The sequence below is a fragment of the Dryobates pubescens genome, chromosome 2 (assembly GCF_014839835.1).
Source record: "Dryobates pubescens isolate bDryPub1 chromosome 2, bDryPub1.pri, whole genome shotgun sequence".
NCBI classification, from domain to species: domain Eukaryota; kingdom Metazoa; phylum Chordata; class Aves; order Piciformes; family Picidae; genus Dryobates; species Dryobates pubescens.
The window spans coordinates 26751022-26777878 of NC_071613.1; the positions used below are offsets into that span (position 1 = coordinate 26751022).

The 26857-nt window shown below is 38.8% G+C and overlaps 1 protein-coding gene across 1 annotated transcript in view; it reads right to left on the reverse strand.

The window, feature by feature from the left end:
• ALS2 (alsin Rho guanine nucleotide exchange factor ALS2) overlaps positions 1 to 26857 on the reverse strand; it is a 42073-nt gene that overhangs the window by 3483 nt on the left and 11733 nt on the right. The window contains exons 5-33 of the mRNA XM_009896476.2: positions 24470 to 24830; positions 23035 to 23203; positions 22502 to 22598; positions 22024 to 22101; positions 21034 to 21210; positions 18997 to 19168; positions 18428 to 18608; positions 16785 to 16850; positions 14127 to 14289; positions 13211 to 13342; positions 12837 to 12965; positions 12359 to 12429; positions 11801 to 11867; positions 11338 to 11540; positions 11131 to 11196; positions 10561 to 10659; positions 9781 to 9945; positions 8409 to 8520; positions 8038 to 8115; positions 7794 to 7927; positions 6094 to 6261; positions 5720 to 5837; positions 5082 to 5239; positions 4370 to 4492; positions 3123 to 3299; positions 2685 to 2730; positions 1132 to 1193; positions 549 to 698; positions 162 to 258 (exon numbers count right to left, since the gene is read on the reverse strand). Coding sequence (XP_009894778.2) covers positions 162 to 258; positions 549 to 698; positions 1132 to 1193; positions 2685 to 2730; positions 3123 to 3299; positions 4370 to 4492; positions 5082 to 5239; positions 5720 to 5837; positions 6094 to 6261; positions 7794 to 7927; positions 8038 to 8115; positions 8409 to 8520; positions 9781 to 9945; positions 10561 to 10659; positions 11131 to 11196; positions 11338 to 11540; positions 11801 to 11867; positions 12359 to 12429; positions 12837 to 12965; positions 13211 to 13342; positions 14127 to 14289; positions 16785 to 16850; positions 18428 to 18608; positions 18997 to 19168; positions 21034 to 21210; positions 22024 to 22101; positions 22502 to 22598; positions 23035 to 23203; positions 24470 to 24830 — 3819 coding nt within the window. The remainder of the gene's footprint in view (positions 1 to 161; positions 259 to 548; positions 699 to 1131; positions 1194 to 2684; positions 2731 to 3122; positions 3300 to 4369; positions 4493 to 5081; positions 5240 to 5719; positions 5838 to 6093; positions 6262 to 7793; positions 7928 to 8037; positions 8116 to 8408; positions 8521 to 9780; positions 9946 to 10560; positions 10660 to 11130; positions 11197 to 11337; positions 11541 to 11800; positions 11868 to 12358; positions 12430 to 12836; positions 12966 to 13210; positions 13343 to 14126; positions 14290 to 16784; positions 16851 to 18427; positions 18609 to 18996; positions 19169 to 21033; positions 21211 to 22023; positions 22102 to 22501; positions 22599 to 23034; positions 23204 to 24469; positions 24831 to 26857) is intronic.

Here is a 26857-nt window from a genome sequence, read left to right on the forward strand (position 1 = left end):
GCCTGCAATTGCTGAGTTATCATAAGCTCTAATTTAAGTTTCCTTGTTAATCCTAGCTAAAAAAAGTTAAGTCAAAGAAGTTGCAACCTGATGTTCATACAGTGGCCTAAACTGATAAATGTCCAGAGAAAACTTTAAATAACCCTGAATAATTGTCATACCTTCAAGGTAGTGAACATGATGCCTTGCTCCCCATGCTGCAGATATGGATCCATCAGGTCTTCAATTAAGTGCACTTCGGATCCCAAATTCCTTATCCTGTCACGTGGGGGAGAAGGAAAGAGAACAGGTGAACAAAAGATGGTAGAATATTCTTGCTTTTTGTACACAATGCTGTGGAAAAAATATGCTTTTCTCTAGGTCAGCAATTTCCCTGTTAACTGCTCAAAATTTTTTAAGGCCAATACAAACATCCACAATAGAAAATTTGCTAAGTTACAAGAAGCTTGCAATTAGTCCTGTAATGAGAAGCAGCAATGTTTAATACAGGTAAAAACACTCCTACTCCCTATGCTCAGCTTATGACTGATGCTGCTCATAGTACCTACCTGGCTCGTAGCACCACATAGAGAAAAATAGGAAGTAAGTCATCCATGGACCACAGAAAATCTTCCTGAAGACTCTTAAGTACATTCTGAGAGATCTCTTCAAAAGTTTGCTGGATCACCTTCAACTTGTCAGCTGGGGTAAACGTGGTACTATTTGGAGAGCAGAAGCAGAATAGAGTAACAGCAAGAAGATACAGATGGAAAAAAATTAGGAAGACAATTTGCTAGCTATAGCATGCCTGTGTTTAGGAAGCCAAGCCAGATCATTCACACCAAACCAGCCATGGCTATCAAGCCTGTGTAGTACCCCAGGCTATAATGAGGGGATTGAGTCACAATACTGCAAGTGAGACTGTCTCCACAGTTTTAAGATATTTTAACATGGTGGAAAAGAGGGAAAATCCCTTTTAAAAATCCTTATTAGCAGAATTTGCCAATATTTTTAGCGGGAACTCTGAAATGTCTTGGTGGCCTGTCTTCTGATGGGGAACATAGAAAAGGTGATGGGTGAAGGATTGAAATCAAGCAAACTTGATTGTAGCAGGAACAGCAAAATGCTAGAAGACAAATTTCAGAGAATTACCTGATTTGCTGTAAACACTCAATTGCAGAGGCAAAGCAGGCATCTTTTGTATTTGATGATACCTGTGTAACCATAAGAAGATTTAATCACTCAGGTTTAAAACCCCCCCTATTCAGCAGAAAAGCAGAGCATCATGTGACATGGACATAAAATATTTTCCCTTTCCCTTCAGTTTTCCAGAGCAAAGAAAATCATCCAGGAAATCTCCCTATGTGTAATTTTTAAGAGTTCCATTTAAAATTCAGAAAAGCTTGTACTGAATTCTTGGGTATGTTATGAGAATCAGATTTTTGGGTATCTTTCAGGTAAAGTAAGACTAAGAATTATTAAAGCTGAATGGTTAACAATCAAGAGGGAACTTTAAGACCTGGAATGGTTGAAACCTAAAATGCCATAGCAGTTAACAATCAAAGACTCAGGTCTGAGCAAATGCAAAAGAATATATAGAGAGTCTAAGTCTTCCTGAATGAAGCCAGTAGAGAACAGATGAATGGAAAAAGAGAAATTCATAGAAATTAGGAAACTGGACAGAGGAAAGAAGCAGATACATGTGATGTCTTGGCTAAAATCCATCCTGTTTAACTGAAGAAGTGACCTAGCAAATGTGGTAAATGGCTGCAGAGATCAGCACATACTGCATAATTCAGAGAAGATCCATGCCACATCATACTTCACAGTGGAAGGGCTCAGCTCTATAGCCAAAACCAATAATAATCAGAAGTGTGAAGGATTCAGCTGGTAAGTATTTTGCCTTGTACCTAAAAACATTTCCAGTCTGAGTGAAGGTTTGCATCATGTTTTATCAGGTGAATCTCCGTAACTTGGGAAAAAAGGGACTTGTTTTGCTGTGAACCCACATGCTCAGGGGTGGGATTCTGCAGCAGCACTCAATCTCTTATCAAAGATCATCTCATCTGTGTGCAGCAACTACTAGGATGAAAACTGTGTTTCTGATTATTACAGAATATGCACAGACCACAGTTATACACATGGAAGAGGTGACCTGAAGGCAGGAGTATCTGAATGACTACAATGGAACATTTCAAATAACAGTACACTGACATAAACAGAAATGAGTTGAAGTACACTGTAAACATTAAAATTGTTCAAATAGGTGATTATTAAACCACTTTTATTGGACCACAAAGGTTGAGTACTATACTACTATCATCTGAGCCTTCAGCTACTTTTAGTAAGATAATGATTAACAACACAACTCTTCTAACCAGACAGCATACAACAGTAACTCCCAAGCAGCTTGAAAATTTCCTTGTTAGACTTTTATTCTCACACTTTTCATAAACAGAGACAAAGCATATATTTTCTTGAAGTAAAATTCATCACAGAGCAAGACAGTAAGTGACAAAGCGGGACTGACAGTGACTGGAAGAAATCCCTCATGTAGTTCTTAAATAGAAGAGAAATTTTAAGGAAACAAGATAAAAGAGCATCTTTTAAGCAAAAAGATTGGTCAAAACTTCTTTGACCACTTCATGATCTCAGCTTCTTGAAAGAAGCTCTGAGAAAAGCATTTCAAGGCCCAACATACATACCTTTCTACTCTCTCCAAGGATGGATACAGTTTCTGGCCAAAATTTCCTGCAAAAAAAAAAATAAATCCAACACAGTCTATTGAGAAAGCATATTCTTAAGGCATTTTTCACCTTCTGAAATGAGTCATCATCATCTATGAGATACAACTCTTTCTCTGGGATCTACTACATCTAGCACAGAGATGGAAAATTCCCTAATTTGAAATGTCTCACTCTGGTTCTGCAGTAATGCAAATTTCCACCATTACTCCCTCAACTCCCTCTTCCAAAGGAAGAGGGAAGTTTTAACTCAGACTTTCAAGCATACTAACTAGCTTGAGGATATGTTTTGATACATTTTAATCAACAAAATCACTTAAGTCAATAGGAGGTCTTTCAGTTGCTTTATAAATGATATGCCACAATGTAAGTTCTGTTTTGTTGCTGAAGCATACTCACACTTGCACTCCAAGAAAACCCAGAAGAGCCAGATCAGTTTGTTTGTTTAGACGTAAAACACATTCCCAGTAGGTATCTTCCTCACGCTCATTGTCCAATGCATACAGCATAAACAGGGGAGGATAGAGTCGTGGCAGTAACACAGGGAGCAGCAAACCAAAACTGGTTACTACATAGCTATAACAAAAACCAAAACCCAAACAGAACAGAGGAAGGTGGTTTGAAGAGGAAGACTTTTTAAAAACCTAATTATTTATAACAAAGAAAAAGAATCATTGGAGCAAATATTTTGTTTAGTGTAAGCTTATCACTGAATAATAATTCATCAAATATTATCTGTGTTAAAAAAAAAGAGTAATTTTCATTTATAGTCCACCCACAGATAGATTTGGGGTGGAGGGAGTGGTAACAGTGCAAGGGTTTTGTGGTACAAGTGTTTTAAACAGAACATTGCCTCTCTTCCTTGTTAATGTGAAAGCTGAATACTGTACTACACTAAAGCTTTACCTGTATCCTCATGCTGATCATTTGGCCCCCATTCTGAGCCACTCTGCTTAAAACTGATTTTTACCTTCAAAAGCACTGTCTAGAAAATAGGCTAAAAATCACCAAGTTACCTGACTAGATCCACTCACATTTTGGGCTCCATAAACTCAGTAGTTACATACGATCAAGCTGCAATCCTAGTAGGGAAACCTGAAATTGAGGTGCCTACTAATGCCATCTACACAGGTCATTGGATCCTTTCTCAGTAGACTACCTCTGCTGATCCCTCTTGCTTGTTTTGATCACACCTGGGACTGCTGTGGACAGGACAAGGATGACCTCAAGGGTGAGCTCCATGTGACTGGCTATTTGTGACACAGTGTATGTGCATTGGACCTGCATTACACCCAGTGCTTATATCCCAAATAGTTTTCTCAAGCCTACACTGAAGCCTGAACTTTTTTACCCACAACAAAATCAAAGGGATTAAAAAAAACAAAACAAAAAAACCCCAACCAAACAAAAAAGCCAAGCCCACCAACAAAACCCCAAAATCCCCAAACCAAAGAACAACCAAACAAAAAACCAAAACCACCACCCCCAAAAGAACTCCCACACCTAAAAAGGAAACAAACCCGAAAGATCTACTTAGATCCCTAAGTTAAATGTGCTTATCTTTCTTTCCCCACTCAACAAAAAGCTGCAAGTTGAAATAAAATTAATCCTTCATTTCTTCTTATTTATTTGTTGATTTTATGTACCCTGGCTCAGGAGATTCTGATCTGGAGTCAGATTTCCCACTGCAAAATGATCGCCTTCCTTTTGTCTCTGTTGGCTGAAATGGAATTGTGCTGCCCTCATCCGGAAGATCAGGAAACAAGAACCTAAAATGGCAATACACAGAACAGAATTTCATTTCAGTAAGTTTCTACAAAGCCAGATTGGAGAGAAGAGTCAACGGAAATAATACATGGTGGTGCCAACCTCTCCAATGCCAAAGATATCTTTCCTCCCAACAAGGCTATTAACAGTTAAAGAATTTGGAGTAGGTCTTCTTTCAGATTGGCAAGACCAAATCAAAGCTGTAATTGCTCTCAAGAATTAAGCAAACACATCATGGGAACACTGCTAATCCATTGATAAGAACTTCAGGAGAATATGCTGCAAGTCCTCATTCCCCATCTTCTGCACCCTTTGAGCAGGCTTTTCAGAGCATGGATATCCACATTCAAGGCAAGTATCTTACAGACACATTTTGAAGTACACTGTGGTATGCAATACACTGTGGTGTAGACTTCTATTTGGACAGAATATTCAAGTCTCCTTAAAAAGGTTAAGGAAATATAAGCAACTGAAAACAGAGTAAAGATCCTGGCACACTTGGACTGCATATAAACACTGGACAGTTTGAGTTCACGAGACAGCTCTCATTAATTCCGCAGTAGTTTGACTTGAAAATTGGAGTCTCATTACCTAACCAACTGGAAGATGCGTTTGAGGTAGGACTTTATCTCTCTTACAGCCTCCTGCAGTAAGCGTCGATTAGCTCCTACTCCAACATAGGTCATTCTGTAGACAGCTACTAGTGTTTCTACCAGCTTGCCCAATGGATGGAGAGGAGTATCACAAGCCTGAGATGAAAGACATGAATTGGCCAGTCAGGTCAAGACAGATGGGTTAGAGATCCAACAATAGGCTTTGAAAAAAATTAAACAGTACAAATCAATTGTTTTAGTGGGCTGTATTTAACAAATTGCCATGTGTAGAAAAATTCTGTATTAGCTGAATACAGCTCAAAGAGGAGTCAAGAAAATACAAAAACCTATGGTGCTACTTGGAATAGTCATCTGTGCAGTAATATTAACTTGCAATAATTAATGAGTATTTCAAGATATTTTGCTGGGATCCAACATACAAGAATTAAAACAGTAACTCAGCAGAAACTGACTTTATGGTAGTATTCCATTACTTATGTAGTGATTTTAGTCCTAGCTGTAGATTTTAATTCAATAAATTAGGAAGTCGTAAGCAAGCATGAATGAATATAACATAAGTCACAAGAGTGCAAATAAGGAAGGAATTAAGGAAAGACACTACAAAACAAGCTTGACCTTTATCAAATATTTCTTTATATTTTCATATTTTTCCAGTGTGAAGGCACCAATATGTTGTGGAATGAATTCCAAACTTTCCAGTGTCTGAGTATGCGAGCGGCTCAATACTTCTGGGCTGCAGTTATAAAAATGACAGAGACATTGTACAGATTATTCAAGTCATATAACAGGAAAAACACTTTGAAGCCAGCAACTAAACTAAGCATCAGTATACCTCAGAAGGGTTATAGTGCAAACTACTAAGAGCTCTGATTTTGTTTAGGATTTATTGTTGTAACTGAACTTTTGGTTTTCTACTTCCAACTAGTGTGCAATTCCAGGTTTTCTCAACGCTTCCCTTGTCTTACTGACAACACTCTCTTGGAACCAACCTGTCTTTGTGATGCCGCCGGTTGGTAGTCAAAGCCACTGCAATGTTGTCCCAAGCCTTCCACCTGTCCCCTTGGCCCGGGCTCTCACAACCAAGCTGGTTCCAGCATTCTTCAAATACTGCCTTCCATTTCTCATCAGGAGGTACTGCCAGGATCCCAAGCTTGCGCCTAACAAAATGACCAGTTAGTCTGTTAAAATGGGCAGTGAAGAAACAGAACATTCAGCTAGGAAGACCACCTACAGCTCATGTTGATTTCAGCTAATATACTTAAGAGTCTCTACTGTGGACCCAGTTTATCAATAAGACTAAAGCTAAAACTTACTACTTGTCATTTCTCACCTTCTTTTTAAAAGAACTTCCAAGAAGCTACACTTATTTTTCTCCTTGTTAACTAACATAATTTATATAACATATTACAACATTACAAGATTAAAATGTTTACATACCTACATGTGGGAACAACTATGAACCTTATTAATTCAACAAGTCAATCTTAATCTTTCTTGTACTCTTCCAGGAGATGTTTGTTTAAACACAGAATGATTGGGTTTATTTTAAAAACGTCAGGACATACTGCACTTGACTGGGCTTATCTTCACCATTCATATTCATTCAGAAGGCTCAGGACACATTCATGTAACAAAGACATAGGAAAATTATGTCCCAAATATCTGACTGTCCTGGAATAGCATAGGTACACAAATAAATACCAAGGATAGACATGATATTTGCCCCTAAACCAGTATCTATAGATGATGCTGAATGACATGTTAGGGATGTGCAAGTAGAGAGTAAACAGCTCAGCCATCTGTTCACTGACAGCCAGTGCTCAGGGATTCTCTATGGCCAAAAGAAAACCAAGAACTGTTGTTCTTCCTATAGAGGAACAGTTTTCTCAGACAATGAAACGTAGAGCTTTGAAAAGCTTTTGTAAAGCAAATAAATGCTGTCAGACTTAACAGTTTCAGCTTGATTTAAATCAAATGTCAGAAATGGTCAAACTTTTCTTTAATATTCCTTTCCACCATGTTTGAGATAACCAGCAAGACTGCTTCTAGTTTCACAAAGAAAAAGTTGGATCTAAGGTTTTTCACAGATTATACCAGGAGATTTTCAACTTCAAGAGAGCCTGAAGCGGGTAGATGAAACTCTTATTTCGCAAGCAGTCTTCACAAACATGTACTGACATTTCTTCATAGACTCCCTACTGGGATAAAAAGCAGACAGCTGCTAAGGTTGCAAGTGTTCAGTTCAGCAGAAGTCTGTTTAAGTTTGCATCTTGTTGCAGGTGTCAGCACTGCCAAAAATTACCAGTGAATGCTTCAGGAAGCACACTGAGAAGTAATCAATGTAAAAACATTAGAGTTGTGTTTTCCATTTTAATCCGAAATTTGAGTATGCTTCAAAGATACCAAAACCCATACAACTATCATTAGTACTATAAACCTATGTACGCTACCAAATACTGACATTTCACCAACTACTCTTTAAATTTAAATTGCTTCTACTTAAAAGTATCTTAGTTATGACTTAAATAGAACATGTTTTTCCCCAGAGATAATTAAGCAAATTGACCTAATGCATCTGTTATAAATAGGTTTACATGTATAAGATTGTATGTCCTTTGGAAAAGGACATTAGTTATGTTCTTAAGTATTACTGAACCATATGAGAAATTACTTCTTATTCAACACTCACAATGCTTTAGGTTTGTCCTTCTCATTCTCATACAAGCTAGGTTTGAAGTAGGTCCCTGTGATTTTTATTCCGGATCCCCATTCGCCACTGAAGAGACCTTCAATATAATCTCCATTGGGCAAGGTCAGTGTTCCCTTGAGAGAAGATAATAAAAAACATTTAACTAAAATCCACCAGGAACCAAACTACAAAGAAGGAGACTTTAAGATAGTAACAATTTACAAATGACAACCATAATACCAACCTTTCCATTCAGAGTCCAGTTATCTGAAAATTCCCCCTCATAGACTGTGTCATCCTCCGAAAGCAGAATTCCAGTCCCCTAAAAAAGAATCAGAAAGAGCAGAAAGTGGTAAATACAACAGAAGGCCAGACTGCAGATCTAAAGGTACACTGTTAAAAGCTGTTAAAAATCCCTAGCAAATAATCTTTTAAAGCAGTTTCTGAAGGAGCCCTAGGTAAAACTGAGCAGGGTAAAGAAGATAGTTTTAAAAAGCCAGGAAAACAGAAGGTGAGAAGCACAGGTTTACACAGCACTACATACGCTCATCCACCCCAGAAAGACACCACACAGACAAAAAGTCACTGTAGCACAGAGATCAATGTTCAGCTCACCATCATTTTGTTGGTGCTGAAGGCTCCTTCATAATACAGTCCAAACTGAGTAACCACAACACCATTGCCTTGGCAAAGATCATCTTGCCACATTCCCATATACTTTTCTCCTCTGAAGAAAAATGAAGTAGGAAGAATACTAGTATTACATTTAAATCCTTTTGTTGGCTTTACTGCAGTATTTGACCATCATAGAAACCATTAGGAGAGATTCATACAGCACTTGCTTCAGGTCTGTCAATCAAGATTCACTAGATTCATGGAAATAAAGACTCTTTTTGATAGACATAACTATAATGCACTTCCTTTCACAATTCACATTACAAACTGGCCCCATCCAAGCAAGCTTCCAGATGCTGAAGCCCTGCTAAAGCCAATTCCAATCCAATGAAACCTGAGTAGTAGCTACAATGCAATAGAAACAAGGATCTTGTTATCTGGTCTGGATCTGGTTTATTCAAGATCTAAATTGCATAAAAAGGGGATCTTTGCCCTTTTCAAGTATCTACTTGATGTATTTAACAGTTATTTAGAAAAGAAGCAAGAAGCTTATTTTAGGCTTATTTTTCACCAAGGCTTTTATTTTTTTTAACCTAAACTCAGATGACTCCAATTGAGAGGTTAATAAATGAAAGAAATCAATCTGTTCCACTCAAGGAATAGAAGGGAGAGCTGAAAGCCATGCATAACACTTTGAAAATTTTAAAGAAACAGATCATGTTGCAGAAAGACCTTTGATAACAGCCTAACAAAGGTCATGTTGGGAGAACAAAAAAAAAAAAAAAGAAAAGAAAAATGACAAGACTGCTCACAAGTGAACACCAGGCCCTTTCAGAGTATTATTTTAAACACTTGTCATGCTAGAGTGTTTGAAACTACAAACAAGTCTGAAATATTTTGAAATCATCTATTTTCCCCTTGTTCTGAAATAACAAGAAGTTTTCACTCTACAGGTAATAAATTAATATTAACTTGTCAAGTACCTTTTTTTGCTTGCTTTTAGAGGGAAACTAATGACCAATTTAATAGAATGCTGCTTACAGAGAGTATTTTCCTTCTACTACCATGGAAAAATTATGGTCTTAATAAAGAGAACAAGTCCAGCCATCCATATAAATTCAGGGGTATCTTCCAGCTGATTGGATCCATATTCAAACAGGATGCTGGTCTGATTCATCATGCCAACTGCAAGCATGTCTGCCTGGTGAAGGTTTCTTGAGAGACCAATGCAGCACACAAGTTACCAGGACAGAAATGTAACAGGGTCAAGTCTCATTTTCCCAAATGACCAGTTAGCAATAACCCTTCCCTCCTATTTTTACAATTGTACATCCTGCCAGTGTTTTAAAGATCTGTAGAACTGAAGCATTACCTTGTAATATCATCAAAAACTCCATAGCCACTCTTCTTATCCATTGTCCACTGGCCAATAAACATACTGGGAGAGGAAGAGGTCAACTTTCCACTGCGTAGCAGACCATGACCGTGACGCATGTTATCCTGAAAACACCCTTCATACACCTCACCAGTAGCATAGCTATAAAGGAAAAAAAGTTAAATTCCTATAATCTAACTCTCTGTTGTGCTTTGGCTTTTTTGTTGCTGGGTTTGGGATTCTTTGGGTGCGTTTTCTGTTTGCTTGGGTTTTGTTTGGGTTTGGTATGTTGTTTCTTTGGTTTGTGTTTGCTTTTCTCTCTTTGTGTTTTTGTTTGTTTGGGGGTTTGGGGTTTTTTTGTTTTAATTTTTTTCCCCCCAGAACAGATCAACTATTTTTCCTGTTAGATATTACACTACGGCTACACCAATCAGGAACTATAGTAAAAGCGTATTTGGGATAAAAGTGAGCCTTTAATTGAAGTCTTTCGATGTTTTGTTTTGCAGCCACTCTATCCCCAAAAGGTCATGAGAGGTTTTATGTATCTCTCAGAAAAAAAAAAAATCCTCTATTATTGAAAGGTGATAGCAACATTAGAATAGATACTAATAACAGAACATCATACAAGTATACATTGCAAGCAAGTCACCAAAAGCAAAGCAGAAAATAAGCCAAGCTAACTATAATACCAAGAATTTAATCTTGTAATTTAACAAGAAAACTATATACAGAGGCTCGGTAAGCAGGGTCAGAGCATCAGCAAGTGTTACACATTACCTGTAGACTCCATGTCCACACATTTTGCCTTCCTTCCAGTACCCCACATAATGGTCATCCTTATTCAGCACTTTGTTTGGCACTCTGTATTCACCAAACCTGTCAACACATGGAAATGGAGCACAGTTACAAACCCGAGACACTTTATTAGTAACAGGAGCAGATACATTTATTTATCACAGACCCATTCTAAAATCAGAACACTCCTCCATCCTACAGGTGATCACCCAAATTAGTTTTGGGTTTTATGAAAGATCAAGTTTTTTATCATACAGTTGTAGAGTCTGTGAAGACAACTAGCATACCTGTGGATCACAGTTATCACCAAGGTTGGAAGAGACCTCAAAGATCAAGTCCAACCTGTCACCACAGACCTCATGACTAGACCATGGCACCAAGTGCCACGTCCAATCCCCTCTTGGATAAATGACAGACTATCTATATATCAACATATACCTTGTTAACATAACCCCGAGTCAGTAAAATTCACTGCAAAATCTTTAATTTTCTCTTTGTTATTGTCTCTGAGGTATTTCTTGGCCTCCGGCTACACAAATAGTGGGATCTTACCCATCCTCCAGCCCCGTCCGAAAAGATCCAGAGTACATTCTTCCATCTGCCCACTTAAGGATCCCTCTGGGATAAAATACAAAGCCATACACACATGTAAGAAAATCAGTTCACTTCATGCTTCCCAAATAACTTCTGTGAATGAGCCTTCTTATTGGTACAGCAGCCAATCTGTTTCCAACAGCTATGTTTATTAAATGATGTTACCTGCCATGGGGTTTTCCTGAAAGCCATCTCCCATCATAAACAGCATCCTTAAATCGAGGGTCCTTATAGAATGTGTATTTGGCACTGCGAGAAATAGGAGGTTCCTGTCTTTGCACATTCCCACCAGCTCCATATAGAATTAAGTCAGAAGTCCCTCTAAGTGCCTGATCCACTGCTTGGCTTATTGCCCTCAGCCACTTGTTCTGAAACAGAAAGTGTTTCATCTCAGAATTTAGCTAACATGTTTCCTCATGGAATCACAGCTTTACAAGTGCAATAGTCACCTCTGCACTCCTCAGTGCAGTGTTGTAAATTGGAGCAGCGCTACAGTCAAGCACAATGTACAGTCACCCGGCACACCAAGTCACAGAATGATGTAGGTGAGTATTTAGGCAATACTTCTCCCTTTTTGGTTTCACAGAAGGGGAAAACAACTCATCTATATCACTGAGGCCATGCTTACCTTTTCCTGTGGTGATGAAGAAACAAGAACAAGCTGTTCTTCTGGTGTTGTAATCTTCAACCCATTCCTACATTGGGGGAGGAGAAATATTTTAATCTAGTGAAGTTTCATCCTGAAAAAGGCAAAATTGCTCAGAGCATAAATACTGTATCTTCCCTACCCCAGCTGGTATTCACCAATATTGAAGTCAGCAGTGAAAGTAAGCAGCAGGAAAGATTACTAACTTCCCTCTTGCCTCCCTTATTCTGATAATTATACAACTATATTTTTATACATAGAATAAACCAGGTTGGAAGAGACCTTCAGTATCATCGCATCCAACCCATCAACCAATCCAACACCACCTAAACAACTAACCCATGGCACCAAGCACCCCATCAAGTCTTCTCCTGAAAACCTCCAATGATGGCGACAGAACTATGACAGAACTAATAATTTTTCTGAAACAAGGAAGAGGAGTAGGAATTACTGCATCCATCCTATTCTGCTCCCAGTTTACAATAATTTGTTATAAAATGCTCATCCACCCTCCCAAACATCACAAGCAAGAATACTCACACATTACCAGCTTCTTCTGAAAGAGCTTCTACCCACAGTGTGGACAAGGAAAATATATGGTGTGTTGAGAACTGTAGGCAAGGAAAAGGAGAAAGAAAACTTCATCAGGTACTGAACCATTACGCTTGCCCCGTGCTTTTTGACCTCAAACTATTCAGTGGGATTTGTTGGGTTTGTTTTGTTTTGTTTGTTGTGGTTTTTTTCCTTCTTTGAAGACTAAGGAAAACTGAGCACTGCAAGTTTCTTGTATGCTCCTTCCCAAAAAATAGCCAATAAAAACCATGCCAGCCACAGGGCAAGAGCAATCAAACACCACCAAAAGTACAAACTTGCAAGCTTATGTGTAAACATGAAAAAAATGCCTCTTTTAAGTGTTCAAGCAATACTACACACAACAAACTTATTTTCACTATATGAAAAATATGTTGTGTTGTTTGATGCAGAGTTTGGTTCTGTTTCTGGACACATGGTGGCTTACCTGAGCATGCACCAGAGCATCATTAAAGAGAATGAACCAGTTCACAGAGAATCTTCCAGCATGCTGTAGGGAGAGCCCACGATTGCTGCTTTCACAGATCAGACGCCTCTCTGGCTTTCTCAGGGAATCCTACAGGAAGGGTTAAACAATAAAAATAAGTATTACAGCAGCTTCCTTCTCACTGTAACTTAAGGTCTTTGCTGTGAAATACAAAGAGCACTGACTGAACCTTTCTAACATTAAAGAGAACTACAGCAACACAAATTAGAAAAATGAGAAGCACAACTGTGACAATAGCATCAGTAACAGACACAGGGCATAACACTAACAGCACGAGATTCAAGCTGCTAAAGGATTGACAAATGCCATTATACCGTCATTTTGCCAGGAAAGGTCTTCCAGAAGCCAAGCGTGTATTCTGCTTCTTTCCTTTTTCTGCTGAGATGGACAGCAAGGCTCTCATAACAAGAGCTAGAATCCTGTAGTTTCTGATATTCTGGAGATGCCTGTAAGGCACAAGGTAAGACAGACCTGAGAGTGTATCTGAACACTTGTACCAACAACAGTAACCAAGCTGCAATGCAACTATTAATTTTGTTAAATCAGCACCAAATGCATAACAGGTGGTCTGGTTATTAAAGTAACAGCAGAAACTATGTTATTTTCTTGGTCCTGTGTTCTGTTAAGTGTGCTAGCAGTTTTAAAAAAAAAAAAAATCACAAAACTTCTATGAATGTTAAGAGGAGAGTAATTAATACCCACTTACATGATCTACCTTCTTGCAGCTTAACAAGCTGTAGCGGCAGTGCCAGTAATTGCAGGAGTAATACTTGAAATGCACGTTTATACCAAGACAACAGTTACTGTTCCTGTTTAGTCATTGGTTATTTCAAAAGAATGCAATTATGTACATCTAAATGGGTAGCAAAAGGCTACCTAATATGCATACAGTACTTTCAGTAGTGTATTACAGCCAAGGATAGCTACAGGAATGATGACAGATGGAACTGGAAAGCAAGAGGCAAACATCAAAATACTGTATTTTCAATTAATTGCTTGGGCACACAAACCAGTTCTGTAAGGGTACCAAGTTTCTACCTGTCATGTGATCTGTGCAGGTGTGGTGTGAGACTGTGCAAATGAACTTGCATCATTGTCCCTGCAGCAAGCACAAGTCAAAGGTAACCTCTCTGAGGACTAAGCTATTTGTAATTATCTCGACATTTATTTCTGAGCCTAAAGTTTCACGTGTGTGCACTTATTCAGACACAGATAACAAAGCAAGCTTACCACTTCAAAACATGTGGCAAGCTTTAGCAAAGTCCTAGCGTAACTATGAAGTCGTCCAAATGGCATGAAAAACAGAGCATTCAGAACTTCAACTAGCTGGAGGTTTTCCTCATTCTTCTCAGACAGTTTCTGTAACAGCTCCTGGTTTTTACTCAAAAAGCCTCTAAATGATGGGAGCATCAGGGAACAGAGGGAGGAAAGGATAAAAAAGACAGCAAGACATCAGTGACATTTTATATAAATGAGCTCAGAATGACACACTTTGGATTATTATAAAACAATAAAAAATATAAACGCAAATGCATGCTTCTTATTAATTTGTTCCCAATAAGGAAGTACAGTCACACAGAGATGTAGCTCTCTACTAACTGCAACACAGGACTTGATTTATGTATGCTCTCATGTGCTGTCATTAAACTGCCTGAAGAAAGCCAACTAAGCTGCCCTACTTGGAAAGTAAGTAATTGCCTTTTAGCCCCTTTAATGCTTGATCAGTGAAAGATCTAACAGGTGGAATGACTTTCCCATTACTGGTTGCAGTAGCCAGCTTCTAATACTGTTGATTCACATACAAGAAGGCCTAAAAGAATCTTAACTTTGCTCCAGTGAACTTCCCTATATATATCCAAACAATCCCACCCCTGCCGCTTGAAGGCAGCTGGCCAGTCTTTCCCCTAACTATAAAAATTACATCCTACCTCAAGGAAAGGCAGGAAATCTGTTCAATCCTCAGTCTGACTTCCAAGAGGGAGAACTAATCTAGTTCAGAGAAGAAGAGGGAAATGATTCTGAAGACAATGCATTAGCACATAAACCCAGGAGTTCCTCATTAAACGTAAAACAAACCTACTTTTCCCTCTCCTTCACCATATGTGCGCACACATGCAGGCACATGACACATCTGCATTAAGTCACATCCAGCTGGGAAGCACTTAAGCCACAAGGTGCAAGAATCAGGTGAGGCTGAGAAAGAAGGCCCCAGGAACAGCAAAACAGATCAGAGAATTGCACAAGAGGGTCTCTAGGAATTCTGCATGATTTAGTAAGGTGCCATTTCATACACCAAAGTAATGTACCTTGTCTGGGTCTGCTAATTATAGTTAAGAACTCTCGTGGTCACAAGCCTTAGGAATAAGGTCTTCCTTAGAGAGATCTTATTTCTTAACCATATGGATGGCTTATATCTTTAAAGTGTTTGAGATCCTCACACAGAGGTCTCTCTGTAGAAGTGTCAAATAATAACAGACTTGTAACACTGAATATAGCTCACAATGTTTCAGGGAACACGCTCAAAAACCTGACAGCAATGGAGACTTCTATTGAAGCCAGCACCTTCTTTTTTTTAAAGTTTGGGCTATATTTCTTATGTACTCCCTACTGCACAGCATCTGTAAAAGACAGGCTGACACTGTTAACCACTGACTCAAGACAGTATTCCTTGGAGAGGGGGGGAATTCATCGTTATTGGCAGAGATTTTCTTGACTTCCCTTTGCAAGTAACAGGCCAAAACTTTTAAGACATAGCCTCTCTGAAGTTTCATAATCTGAAGAAGTGTTACTCACTTAATGAGACCTGGGTTGCAGTAGAAGCTATGACACCTGACTGACAACTGATGTGATGAATTCAGTACAAGTGATGTTAGCATCCAGAGCTTTCCAGTACTAATTAGAAACTCTTGAACTAAGATTTCCTGTAAGTCAACTGAAAAAATCTTGACCAATGCAGAAAGATTCTCACTGTCTCTCTGCAGTAGGATTTTGTATTTAGATCTTAGCACAGTTTCTAAGGAGCAGAATATTCTTTGCATTAGGTATCCTGGTGCTTCCAAGAGCTTCCAATACCATCATTTATGCTACATTCAAAGCGCTCCATAAACAGAACCACTCCCAGATTACAGAGTTTGTGATAGAAGGAAAGCTGGCAATTCTTCAGGTGAGTTGAAAAATACCCTTACTGCAACAACTTCAGAGCACTAGACTGTAAGACGCAGTGGCATTAACTTTATTTCAGTATTACAATACTACTGAACTGAGGAAAAAACCCCTTCACTTTATCATCTATAAACTCCAAATATACCGAGTTCTTACAGTAGTATTCCTCCTACATTCCAGAGCATTTATGCATGAAATAAAGTCAGAAAGCCTTGAGGCAACGATATATGTGCAGAAATGCTAGTTTTGCATCATTTTAGAACACTTCCATGAAGTTAAACAATTCAGACCAAAGCGAATTCACATTATCTACTCTTACTAACTCTTAAAGGAAAGTTTTCTGTTCTCTATTCTCTTCAAAGCAATGTTTGAAAGAATAAAATGCTAACAAGCAATGAACAGACAATGAAAACTTAACCTAAGACTAGGCTTTCCAAAAAGATCATTATCTGAAATCTATTTACACCTCTTTCAAGGAATATATGCTTTTTCCCTCCCTTCTCCACCTTCAAGATAAAGCAACCAAACCCATTCAACAGCCTTTTAACCTACATTTTTATCACAGGTCAGAAGTAATGTTTTCTTCATCTTATGAAAAAGGAGTAAGTGTACTCAAGCAAGCTGAGACTAAGTCTCTCCATGTTCATTACTACACATACAATTCTTTAAAGTACAGTTCTTTGGGAGTTGATCAAAAACTCTAGAAAATGGTAAAGGCTTACTTACATTGCTGGCTTTGCAAGGAGCATAAATCCTCCCATTACAAGGAAGTTTGTTACTGAAGTACAATACCTAAAATAGGGAAGAAAAAGAGCCTCAGTTACAGAATAAGGACATCCATGGAAATGGCAGCTGTTGTAGTTACTAACGAGATCTTCTACTGAAAAAGTAATTTATGTACTTGAGAAAACACTAGAAAGGTGAATCGTTCAGTATTACTGACACACTTAGTATTCATTCTGCACACAGAGGAGAGGACATACATCCTTATTCCACATTTTCACTGTCATTAGCACAATGTAGAGGGTTTACTTTGCAAATTAAACCTTTGGGGTTTTTAGTATTTTTTTCTGGCCCCTAAAATTTGGGCCTGTACAGAACAGATCGTCTCTTTCAATAGCTTAATACAGCTAGCTTCTAATTATATTCAAGATGAGAATTTCTCTTTTCCTGCTATTTGGCATTCTACTTTTCACCTCTCCCCATAAAAAAAAGAAAACCATTGAAAAAAAATAATCCATCTTTCACTGAGGGAAAAGGTCTCATCTTATTGGAATATATATATATACACTTCTGTCACTTAATGGATCTTTGGAAGATGCTGAAGGCACTATGCACTATACTAATGTCCCTGGATACAGTCTGATGCCGTCCAAAGAGAAATGTGTACAGCATCAGAAAGTAAAGGGAGAAAGCAGAAGACAGGCAGGAACAATGAGAACGGGAATCAGGTATTTCAGCCTTTGACAGGACTGAAGAAGAAACATTTCTAATTTGGAAGTCCAGGTTTCAACTGGAAATCCAGGTTAAAAGAAAAACTGAAATATTAAGAAAGGAAGAAAACAGATATTTACAATTTTGAACAACCCATGTGATACACAGAGAAGAAAGCTTCTTTTAGGGTGATATGATTTATCACCCACCCAGTAACTGTTGTGCCTGCATTAGAAAAAAGTGCAATTAGCTGCACATTCACAATGCTACTGCGTAACAAGTTGATGACTTTGAAATTTTGTTCCCTTAAAGATTTTCAGCTGTCCACTGACCAACACTACATTCAGGTATGACATTTTTAGACTCTTCCCTCTAGCTAGCATTTTTCACACAGGCCTGTAGGTGTCAAATATGACTTCTGCTACATTTAGATGAGATTAGTCTTCTGTGTTAAAAGGTGAGATGCTAGCTATTCGCAGGTATCAGGACAGAATCGGTCTTCTGGGAGCCAAAGTTTAGTTAATGACTACCAAAAAGGCATTTTGTAACCACAATGAACCCCCAAAGGTAGCTTTACTAAGCAGCCTAGCCATGGTAACACTGTTATATTACAAGACCCTTAACTATTATGTACAAACATATCACTTTTTTTACAGGTATATATGCAGCAATGAAAGAAGAATTTATGCGTAGAGTTTTACACTAGGAAAGGTGAAGCTGTCCAGCATGCTCCACTGGTGAAGGCTTTGAAATGCAAAACTCACTATGAAATGAATTTTGTGTAAAACTCTGTATATTTTAAATTTCAAGACGGCACTTTTCACAAGTCCCTTATGCAGCTTTTCTTATGATCTCCTTTCCCCTAACTCAGGGCTGCTTCTGGTCAGTAGATGAAACCTGCAGAGACTCAAGATGACAGGGAACTGGATACTTGCTCGGTGTAACTATCCAAAAAGAGACTGGAATGCTTCAGGATGGCCAAGCTCCTTGCTTCTTTTACTCCATGAAGAAAGCTACTTAAAGAAGCTCCATGTTGACCAATGAGATAGCATAGCTTGCTGAACCTGCTTGCCATTTCCTGCAATAACTGGATTGTACTTGCACTGCCCAAATTATCTGTAACAGAAAAAAAGCAATTTTGCTTACCTTACAGAAGAGCAGCATCTGTTAACAAAAAGAATTACCACAAGGTGCTGTTCAGATGTTCTATTGGCAATTTCACCTCATTATCCAGAAATTCAACAATTGTAGACTAAACACAGTTCAAGTAATTGTTATTTCAGGCAAAACAGTCAAGACACTGCAAACACTAATAACTAATACAGATCTCAAAGTACAGCTGTACTACACCAGTTCATCATAACAGGGCAGAAAAGTACGACCTTAGCTTTATCTTTAAAAAAAAAAAATTTAAAAAATATATAAAATTTAAATTTTGCATAGAGAAACTTTTTTTGTAGAACACAGGATAAACAGTATAAAAAAAAAAATTTAAAAATCTTACCTAAACCCAAAAGAGGTCTAAGAACCTGAGATTTAATCTCACTCAGTTTGCAATAAAACCTTCTCTCCGTAGAAGCCAACTCATGCAAACTGGCAATATATCCCATTACGTTTTTGTCTACTAAGACCAAACAGTTGTCACCACCAGCTATCACATTGCTTATGTACCCCATCTGAAAGATGAAAGAGAGAAGGAAAAACAGGAGCTTTAACATTTTTCTTATTCTTCAATTTAGAAATAGGGCAATGAAGGATATAGCATGTATTATTAACACTTACTGCTCCTAAAGATAGTTTGTTATCTACAGTGACAAAATCCCTTCAATAATGTCTTAATGCAAGAATGATAGAAGTTGTAACAAACATTTATAGTCAATGCTGTTCATTTTCCTGGTACTGACAGTGCATAGAAGACAGTATTATAGACGACCTTTTAAGCTGATTTACATAATCATTGCATGTTTAAGAGACAGTTGATGCTTTGTGCTTTTATCAACAATATTGATATTAAGTGTATAAATATCATCAGCAATTCCTCCATTGGTTAGAAAATAAGAATAACAAGGGTTCAGTATTATGACTGTGCTGAAAAGATGATTGCTGTGAGTCTTTCCTCACCGTGCCTCGCCGCTGGATTTCGTCCTGACAATTTATTGGTAAGAACAGTATGATAGTAGCAATTAACTGGATTAATACCAATAACTACACTAACACCACAAGTGGTATTAGTGTAAGTAATAATAGGCATTTCAGTCCCACAGCACCTGGAAGCAAAATTCTTTTCTAGGGTCAGCAAAAATGCCATGGATGCATTCTGTCTTCTCACTAATTCAGGCTCACATGCAATACCATACAAGTAACTCAGTGTTTGAGCTCTACTTCTATTTCCTTTGTTGTTAAATAGAGGATACCTTAGAAACACTGAGTTTTGTTCAACAAGCTACCCACAGGCCAATTCTGCTATGCAAGAGCCTACAAGTCAGCCTGCAAGAGAAGGGAGTGGCTAGCAAAAAAAACTGACAGAAGGAATGTAAGTAAATGTGTATGTGCACATGAATGCACAGACTATTTCAATCCCTGTCCCTCCTTAAAACCCCTCTCCAGCTCATATTCTGCTTAATCTAGAAAGTCATAGAATCAATAAGGTTGGAAAAGACTTCAAAGGTCATCAAGTCCAACCTGTCACCCCAAGACCTCAGGACTACTAAACCATGGCACCAAGTGCCACATCCAGTCCCCTCTTGAACACCTCCAGGGATGGTGACTACACCACCTCCCTGGGCAGCCCATTCCAGCAGCTAACAACTCTCTCTCTGAAGAACTTTCTCCTCACCTTGAGCCTAAACTTCTGCTGGCACAGCTTGAGACTCTGTCCTCTTGTTCTGGTGCTGGTTGCCTGGGAGAAGAGACCAACTCTCTCCTAGCTACAACCACCCTTCAGGTAGTTGTAGAGAGCAATAAGGTCTCCCCTGAGCCTCCTCTTCTCCAGGCTACACAATCCCAGCTCCGCCAGCATCTCCTCATAGGGCTTGTGCTCGAGGCCTCTCACCAGTCTCGTTGCTCTTCTCTGGACACGTTCAAGTGTCTCAATGTCCTTCTTAAAGTGACAATGAGACCAGAAAAGCTGAGACAAAGAGCTACTTTCTACCCTCACCATTTCCTTTTTGTTACCTTAAACTCAAGTCAGCCTGAAATCATACAAATAACTTGGAAGAGAGCATGAAGACTGATGAAAACAGCACAGTGTAAGGGGGCACTTCTGCAGCATGCAGATACAGAATGAAAAGCATTACATAGATTTGAAACACTTCCTTATCCCTCAATCAGAAAAAGAAAAAAAACCAAACAATAAATAGGCAGGGAAGAGAACAATACTAATTAGACCTCCTCTCTGTCCTCCATAAGTTGTGCTCCTGATTTGACCGCTAGGAACCAGTTGCTTGCCTTGACACCCTTACAACTAGTTGAACAACCAACACTATCTTTTTCCAAGAAGCATCAGTATGATTTGCATTAACTTAAAGGAAGTATCACTTACCTTACTACAGGATACTAACAAAATTGGACTTTTAGTACAGCTATTTTCATACAAAGTATTTTCTGTTGTTGTCTCCTGGCCACTGTAATATAATCCAGGTTGGAAGTCATCTTCATCTGCTAAAAAGAGGGAATAATCTAGTCCTGCTGCTGTACTCCAAACACCGTTACCACACACCTGAAGTTCACAAGGAAGAGGCATTAGAAATCATCACTCAAAACCAGAAGGAGCACATATGCACAAAGACAAAAAGCAATATTGCAGTAACTGGTAATTTTTCAACGTCAGCATCTCATAACAAATACATTCCTTGCATGCATACTGAAGATTGTCTCTCTTCCTAATGGCTGATTTTTTGCTTTTAAATTATAATTATTGAATTATATATAGTAATTTCTAAATGGGCATCAGGTGAGCTTGGAACACTATTCTGCCCTCTACATTTACTGGAAAAAAAATAAATTTGGGAGACATTAATTTGCATAAGACTTAAGCAAGAAAACTCCACATCTAGTTTTCCGCTAAGACAAGCACTAGGAAACCTAGGAAAGGGTCTGGTCTAACCTAAAAAAGGTCATTTGACTATTCATTCAATGTGATGAAAGCTCAAAGCTACCAGAAAACCTGCTACCAAACCAGCCCTGGAAGTACATAAACAACTATGATCATGATCTAGCAAAGCTGAAAAGGCTAGAAGCAATCTTTGAATAAAAGCAGTTTTCCAAAGTATTGACAAGTTTCAGCACTGCAACACTGAGAAATAATATATAAAGTAGAACTGAAATTTCCTAAGAAGATACAGCCAGTCACATTGCTCAATTTTAGAACTTCAATGTAGTCAAAAATCCACTGGATGTCTGATTAAAGGATTTCTTGGGTACATTTTCACAAGCTCATCTAAGGCTCACATTCACAGTATAAGCCATAGAAATTACGTTGCACTCATATGAAAACCTGAAATGAAAGAAAAATGCAGATAACAGGAAGTACCTTTGCGAGGCGAGGGACTGTTGTTGGAGAGCTCAAGTGACCAAGCTGACCAGAGATATTACTGCCCCATGAATACACCTGTAAGAAACATGGCTAATCATCAGAACGGAATTTTGTATGCCTGAGTACATACTGAATTGTAGCAGTCCAGCACATTGAGTGTAAAAACACATAAGCCAAAGTTAAACTTCTTTGTATGTGAATCAATTTCCTAGTTTCCACCATCTTCTTGTGTTCTCAAATTGTCTTCTCATGTTCAGAAATGGAATGCACCAAATCAAATCATGGAAATCTTTAAACCCATGTCAATAGTACATGCACAACTTTGGTGGAAACAGAATTCAAATTCCACACTACTTCCAAGTTGCTCTCACAAACAGGAACAAAAATTTAGAAGCAGAAGATACAAAAGCCCAGAAAACACCAAACATGACAATTACCTCACAGATAAGCAATGAATGACAGCAATCATTTGTACCTGGGATTTGGCAGTGAGTGCTAAGGAATGATGGCCTCCAGCAGAGAGATGAATCACTTCTTTACCATCTAAACTTTTCACGCATAGTGGCTGAAGCCTGTCAAACCCCAGAACCCAGAGGGGAGGGAAAAATAATAATCAGAAGTATTCTTAACACAAAAATAAACTCCAAGTTGTTTTTTTATCTTTTTCCCCAAAACAGAGAAAAACAAGCACACATGGAGTCCTTTGGCAGTAAACCAACTTAGTCAAAAATGTCATGAAGGGCCAATGCTGATGCTGAACCTCACCCAACGGTGGACAAAGTCAACACATCATAAAAACCCCTATTGATTGTAAGGGGGAAAGTTGTAACCAATTTCTCTTCAGTAACAATAGAGCATCACACAGCATGTTACTTGAACAAATTGAAGTCACAACACTTAATAGAACAAGTACACAATGCAAGGCAGTTGCCTGAATTGGAGAAAACTGAATGCTGAAAATTTCCTGGTAACCTCATGGAAAAAAAAAAATTACCAGAGAAATCTCACCTTGGCAGGACATCACCGTGCCCTAGCTGTCCTTCTTTCCCCTTTCCCCAGCTCCACACTTCTGTTCTTAGAGAGGGTAAAAGAGCATCGGCCTCACCACTGTAGGTTGGAGTCAGAGCTACAGTCCTCATTTTTGCTCGTCCTACCTTCCTTAAGAGCCTAGGAGAAACTGAAAACAGGCCCTGATATATAAAAGTTGCTCATTATTTTAGGCAAATACATCACTTGGATTGTGTGTTACACAGTAACAGTACTATCTGAGACAGCTGACCAATACTGATCAATGAGGTCTTAAGATTGAGAAAAAAGGCTGACAAGAATACTGATCCACAGAAGTAACATGTGCCAAAAGATAACAGATCAACTGATTTTTACCAGCTATTAAAAGAGGCATACCAGACCTACATGATTATACTGAAGCAAATGAACCTAAACAAACTACACATTAAAAACTATCTTTTGAAAGAAAATATATCCTGCAAAGAAGTAAAGCTTACAGTATTTCCTAAAATCTCCCCTCAAATCCAAGATCAGTATAGTACTAAACAGTGTATTCATCCAGAGCAATCAACAACACCAAAATCGGAGGGAAGAAAAGTCATTAGCTTTAAAGTTAGACAGTGGGAACTGTAACACCTCTAGATTCCTAGCTCAGTGCAGTAGTGATTACAGGCCCCAGGTTTTTATCTGCTACACAACCTACATAAATGACAGTTTGCCATCATTTTGTAGTAATGTGCTCAAGCTACCACTATGCACCCATGTCACATTGACACCGAGTTACTGGAGAATGGCCAAAGAAGGTGAAGGGGCTAGAGGACAAGTCTTATGAGGAGCAGCTGAGGGACCTGGGATTGTTTAGTCTGAAGAAGAGAAGGCTGAGGGGAGACCTGAATGGAGGTTGTAGTGAGATGGTGTCAAGTCTCTTCTCACAAGAAACTAGCAACAGGATAAGAGGAAATGGCCTGAAACAATGCCAGAGGAGGTTTAGATTGGAGATTAGGAAAAATTTCTTTACTGCCAGAGTGGACAGGCATTGGAACAGGCTGCACAGGGAGGTGGACTCACCATGCCTGGAGATGTTCTAGAAATGTATAAACATGGCACTTTAGGACATGGTTTAGTGGGCACGGAGGTGTTGGGTTGACAGTTGGACTTGATGATCTTAGAGGTTTTTTCTAACCTTTAATGATTGTTATTCTATGACTTATGTTACTTAACCAAAAAAGAAACATTCCTAAATTCACCATGCTCTTGGTTTTCTTAGCATGCAGTATCTGCTAGCCTTCACTCCCTCCACTATTTTCAAATCCTAAGAGACAGTTTATAATTCATAACACCTTTGGTAAATTATTAGATTTGTACTCAACCAAGTTTTATTTTCAGTTAGAAATTATAACTTTTCCAGTTGGTTTTCCCCAACATGTTCTTTTACCTTGTGACAGCAAACCAGGCAGGGAAAGTCTTCGGCTCCCTCCTTCAGATTCCTCCTCTCTAATATCTACTAAACTGGAACTCTTCTTCCCCTGCATGGATTCCAGTCTGACCTGCTCTTCTCGACTGTCTCTCAGAGCTTCAGGCCCTGGGGAACCACCACCAGATTGAGATCCTGTTTCACTTGAAGGTGTGCCATAGAAGTTCATTACTTTCTTCAGAGACAATGCTCCAGCTTCGTATGTAGCAGCTACTCTCACACCAACTGCTGATGCACAAGAGGCCACCAAGCTGTTCAAGGCAGATGTGCTGGTACCTGGAGGGCCAGGGATGCAAGCACTGATTTGTTCTTCTTGAGAAGGCTAAAACCGAAGAAAAATTGAAGACCATAATACAAGACAGCATGTAACAGCAGGATGATGATGTACACATTCAGTCTTCAAAAAAATGTGCTATACTGAACAGGACATTAAGAGGAAGTTTTTTATACTTAGGTGTACATCTGTTCCACAGAATCGTTTAAGGTAGGATCAAACACCTTTTCTAAATGTACTACGCTTTGTCTGCTGCACTTGTGTTGTAGCTCATCCATAAGAGACTGTGGGCCTCTGTCTCTTTCAAATACCAAAAATTAAAAAATCTTTGCAAGCAAATATAAAAAATATTTCATTTCAGGCTCATTACCAATTAATATTAATATTTAATTATCACCAACTAAAGTGCATCAGTGAGCATGCTGTATTTCATAGAATCAACCAGGTTGGAAGAGACCTCCAAGATCATCCAGTCCAACCTATCACCCAGCCCTATCCAATCAACTAGACCATGGCACTAAGTGTCTGATCCAGTCTTTTCTTGAAGCTCTCCAGGGACGGCAACTCCAACACCACCCTGGGCAGCCCATTCCAATGGAAAATCACTCTCTCTGTGAAGAACTTCTTCCTAATATCCAGCCTGAACCTCCCCTGGCACCATTTGAGACTGTCTCTCCTCATTCTGTGGCTGGTTGCCTGGGGGAACAGACCGATCCCCACCTGGCTACAACCTCCTTTCAGGTAGTTGTAGACAGCAAAGAGGTCTCCCCTGAGCCTCCTCTTCTCCAGGCTAAACAACCCCAGCTCCCTCAGCCTCTCCTCATAGGGCTTCTGTTCCAGGCTCCTCACCAGTTTCATCGCCCTTCTCTGGACATGTTCCAGTACCTCAGCATCTCTCTTGAATTGAGGGGCCCAGAACTGGACACAGTATTCAAGGTGTGGCCTGACCAGTGCTGAGTACAAGGGAAGAATAACCTCACTTGTCCTGCTGGCCACACTATTCCTGATACAGGCCAGGATGCCATTGGCTCTCCTGACCACCTAGGCACACTGCTGGCTCATGTTCAGATAGGTAAATTCTCTCTTTGATGAGTTTAAAGGAAAACAGTGACTCATGTCTTATTTTGCAGGATTGATCTTAAAAGCAGCATGGGCTATGTGTCCCCCTACACTACTGTGTTGTCCATATAAAGCTTAATTAGTAATCAAGTCACACTAGGGACAAAATGACTAAAGACAGTTATTAATACCAGCACACGGTTACCTGTAATAGCTATCAATTTACCCAGCAAATAAACAATAATGCACAAGATGGCACTTGCCAAATAGTTTGAATCATTGAGTGACTGGACAGTTTGGTTTGGCTTTAATACTACATTTCTGCCCCCCACCCCCAGACACAGCAATCACAAATAAACTAGTTATTAGACACTGCAACATTTAACTCCCAAAACCACTGTAAAAAAAATTCTTACTGCAACTACAAAAAATTTTTTAAATTATTAAGATGTGTGCTCAGCACTTGGAATGACAAAAGACATTTCCGGATATTAACTTTATCATAAACTAGTCAGTAGGACAATGTAAATAGGGACTGACAGGCTGCACTTCAAGATTTTGGATTCAGGTTTCAGCTGTATCTTCTTTCCAACACGCCAAGTAAGATTTCTTTTTTTTTTTTAAGTATAAAATACTATTTTGGCCAGCAGCTGGGAACAGATCCTGAACCTTCATATCAAGCATCTTCTGATGCTTATTAGGAAATTATTACTTTACTGTTCTGCTATAGCATCAAACTATGGTGTTGAACACCACACAGTAATACTTAGGTATTTGAGCCATCCCTATAAGATTAACATTAAAAGCCTTTTGGTCAATGCTTTAAGGTAAAAGACAATAACCTTTACGATCTTTAATTGCAACCTAGAATTTTTAACTGATTGAGAAATTAAATTTGTGAGGGATTCCTCCCACGTACAGAAAAGAAAGTTTTACCTTAAAGGTAAATTAGACATTTACTAGCTTACTGCCCTACACAAATGGAAAAACTATACAATCATAAAATAGCAAGAGAG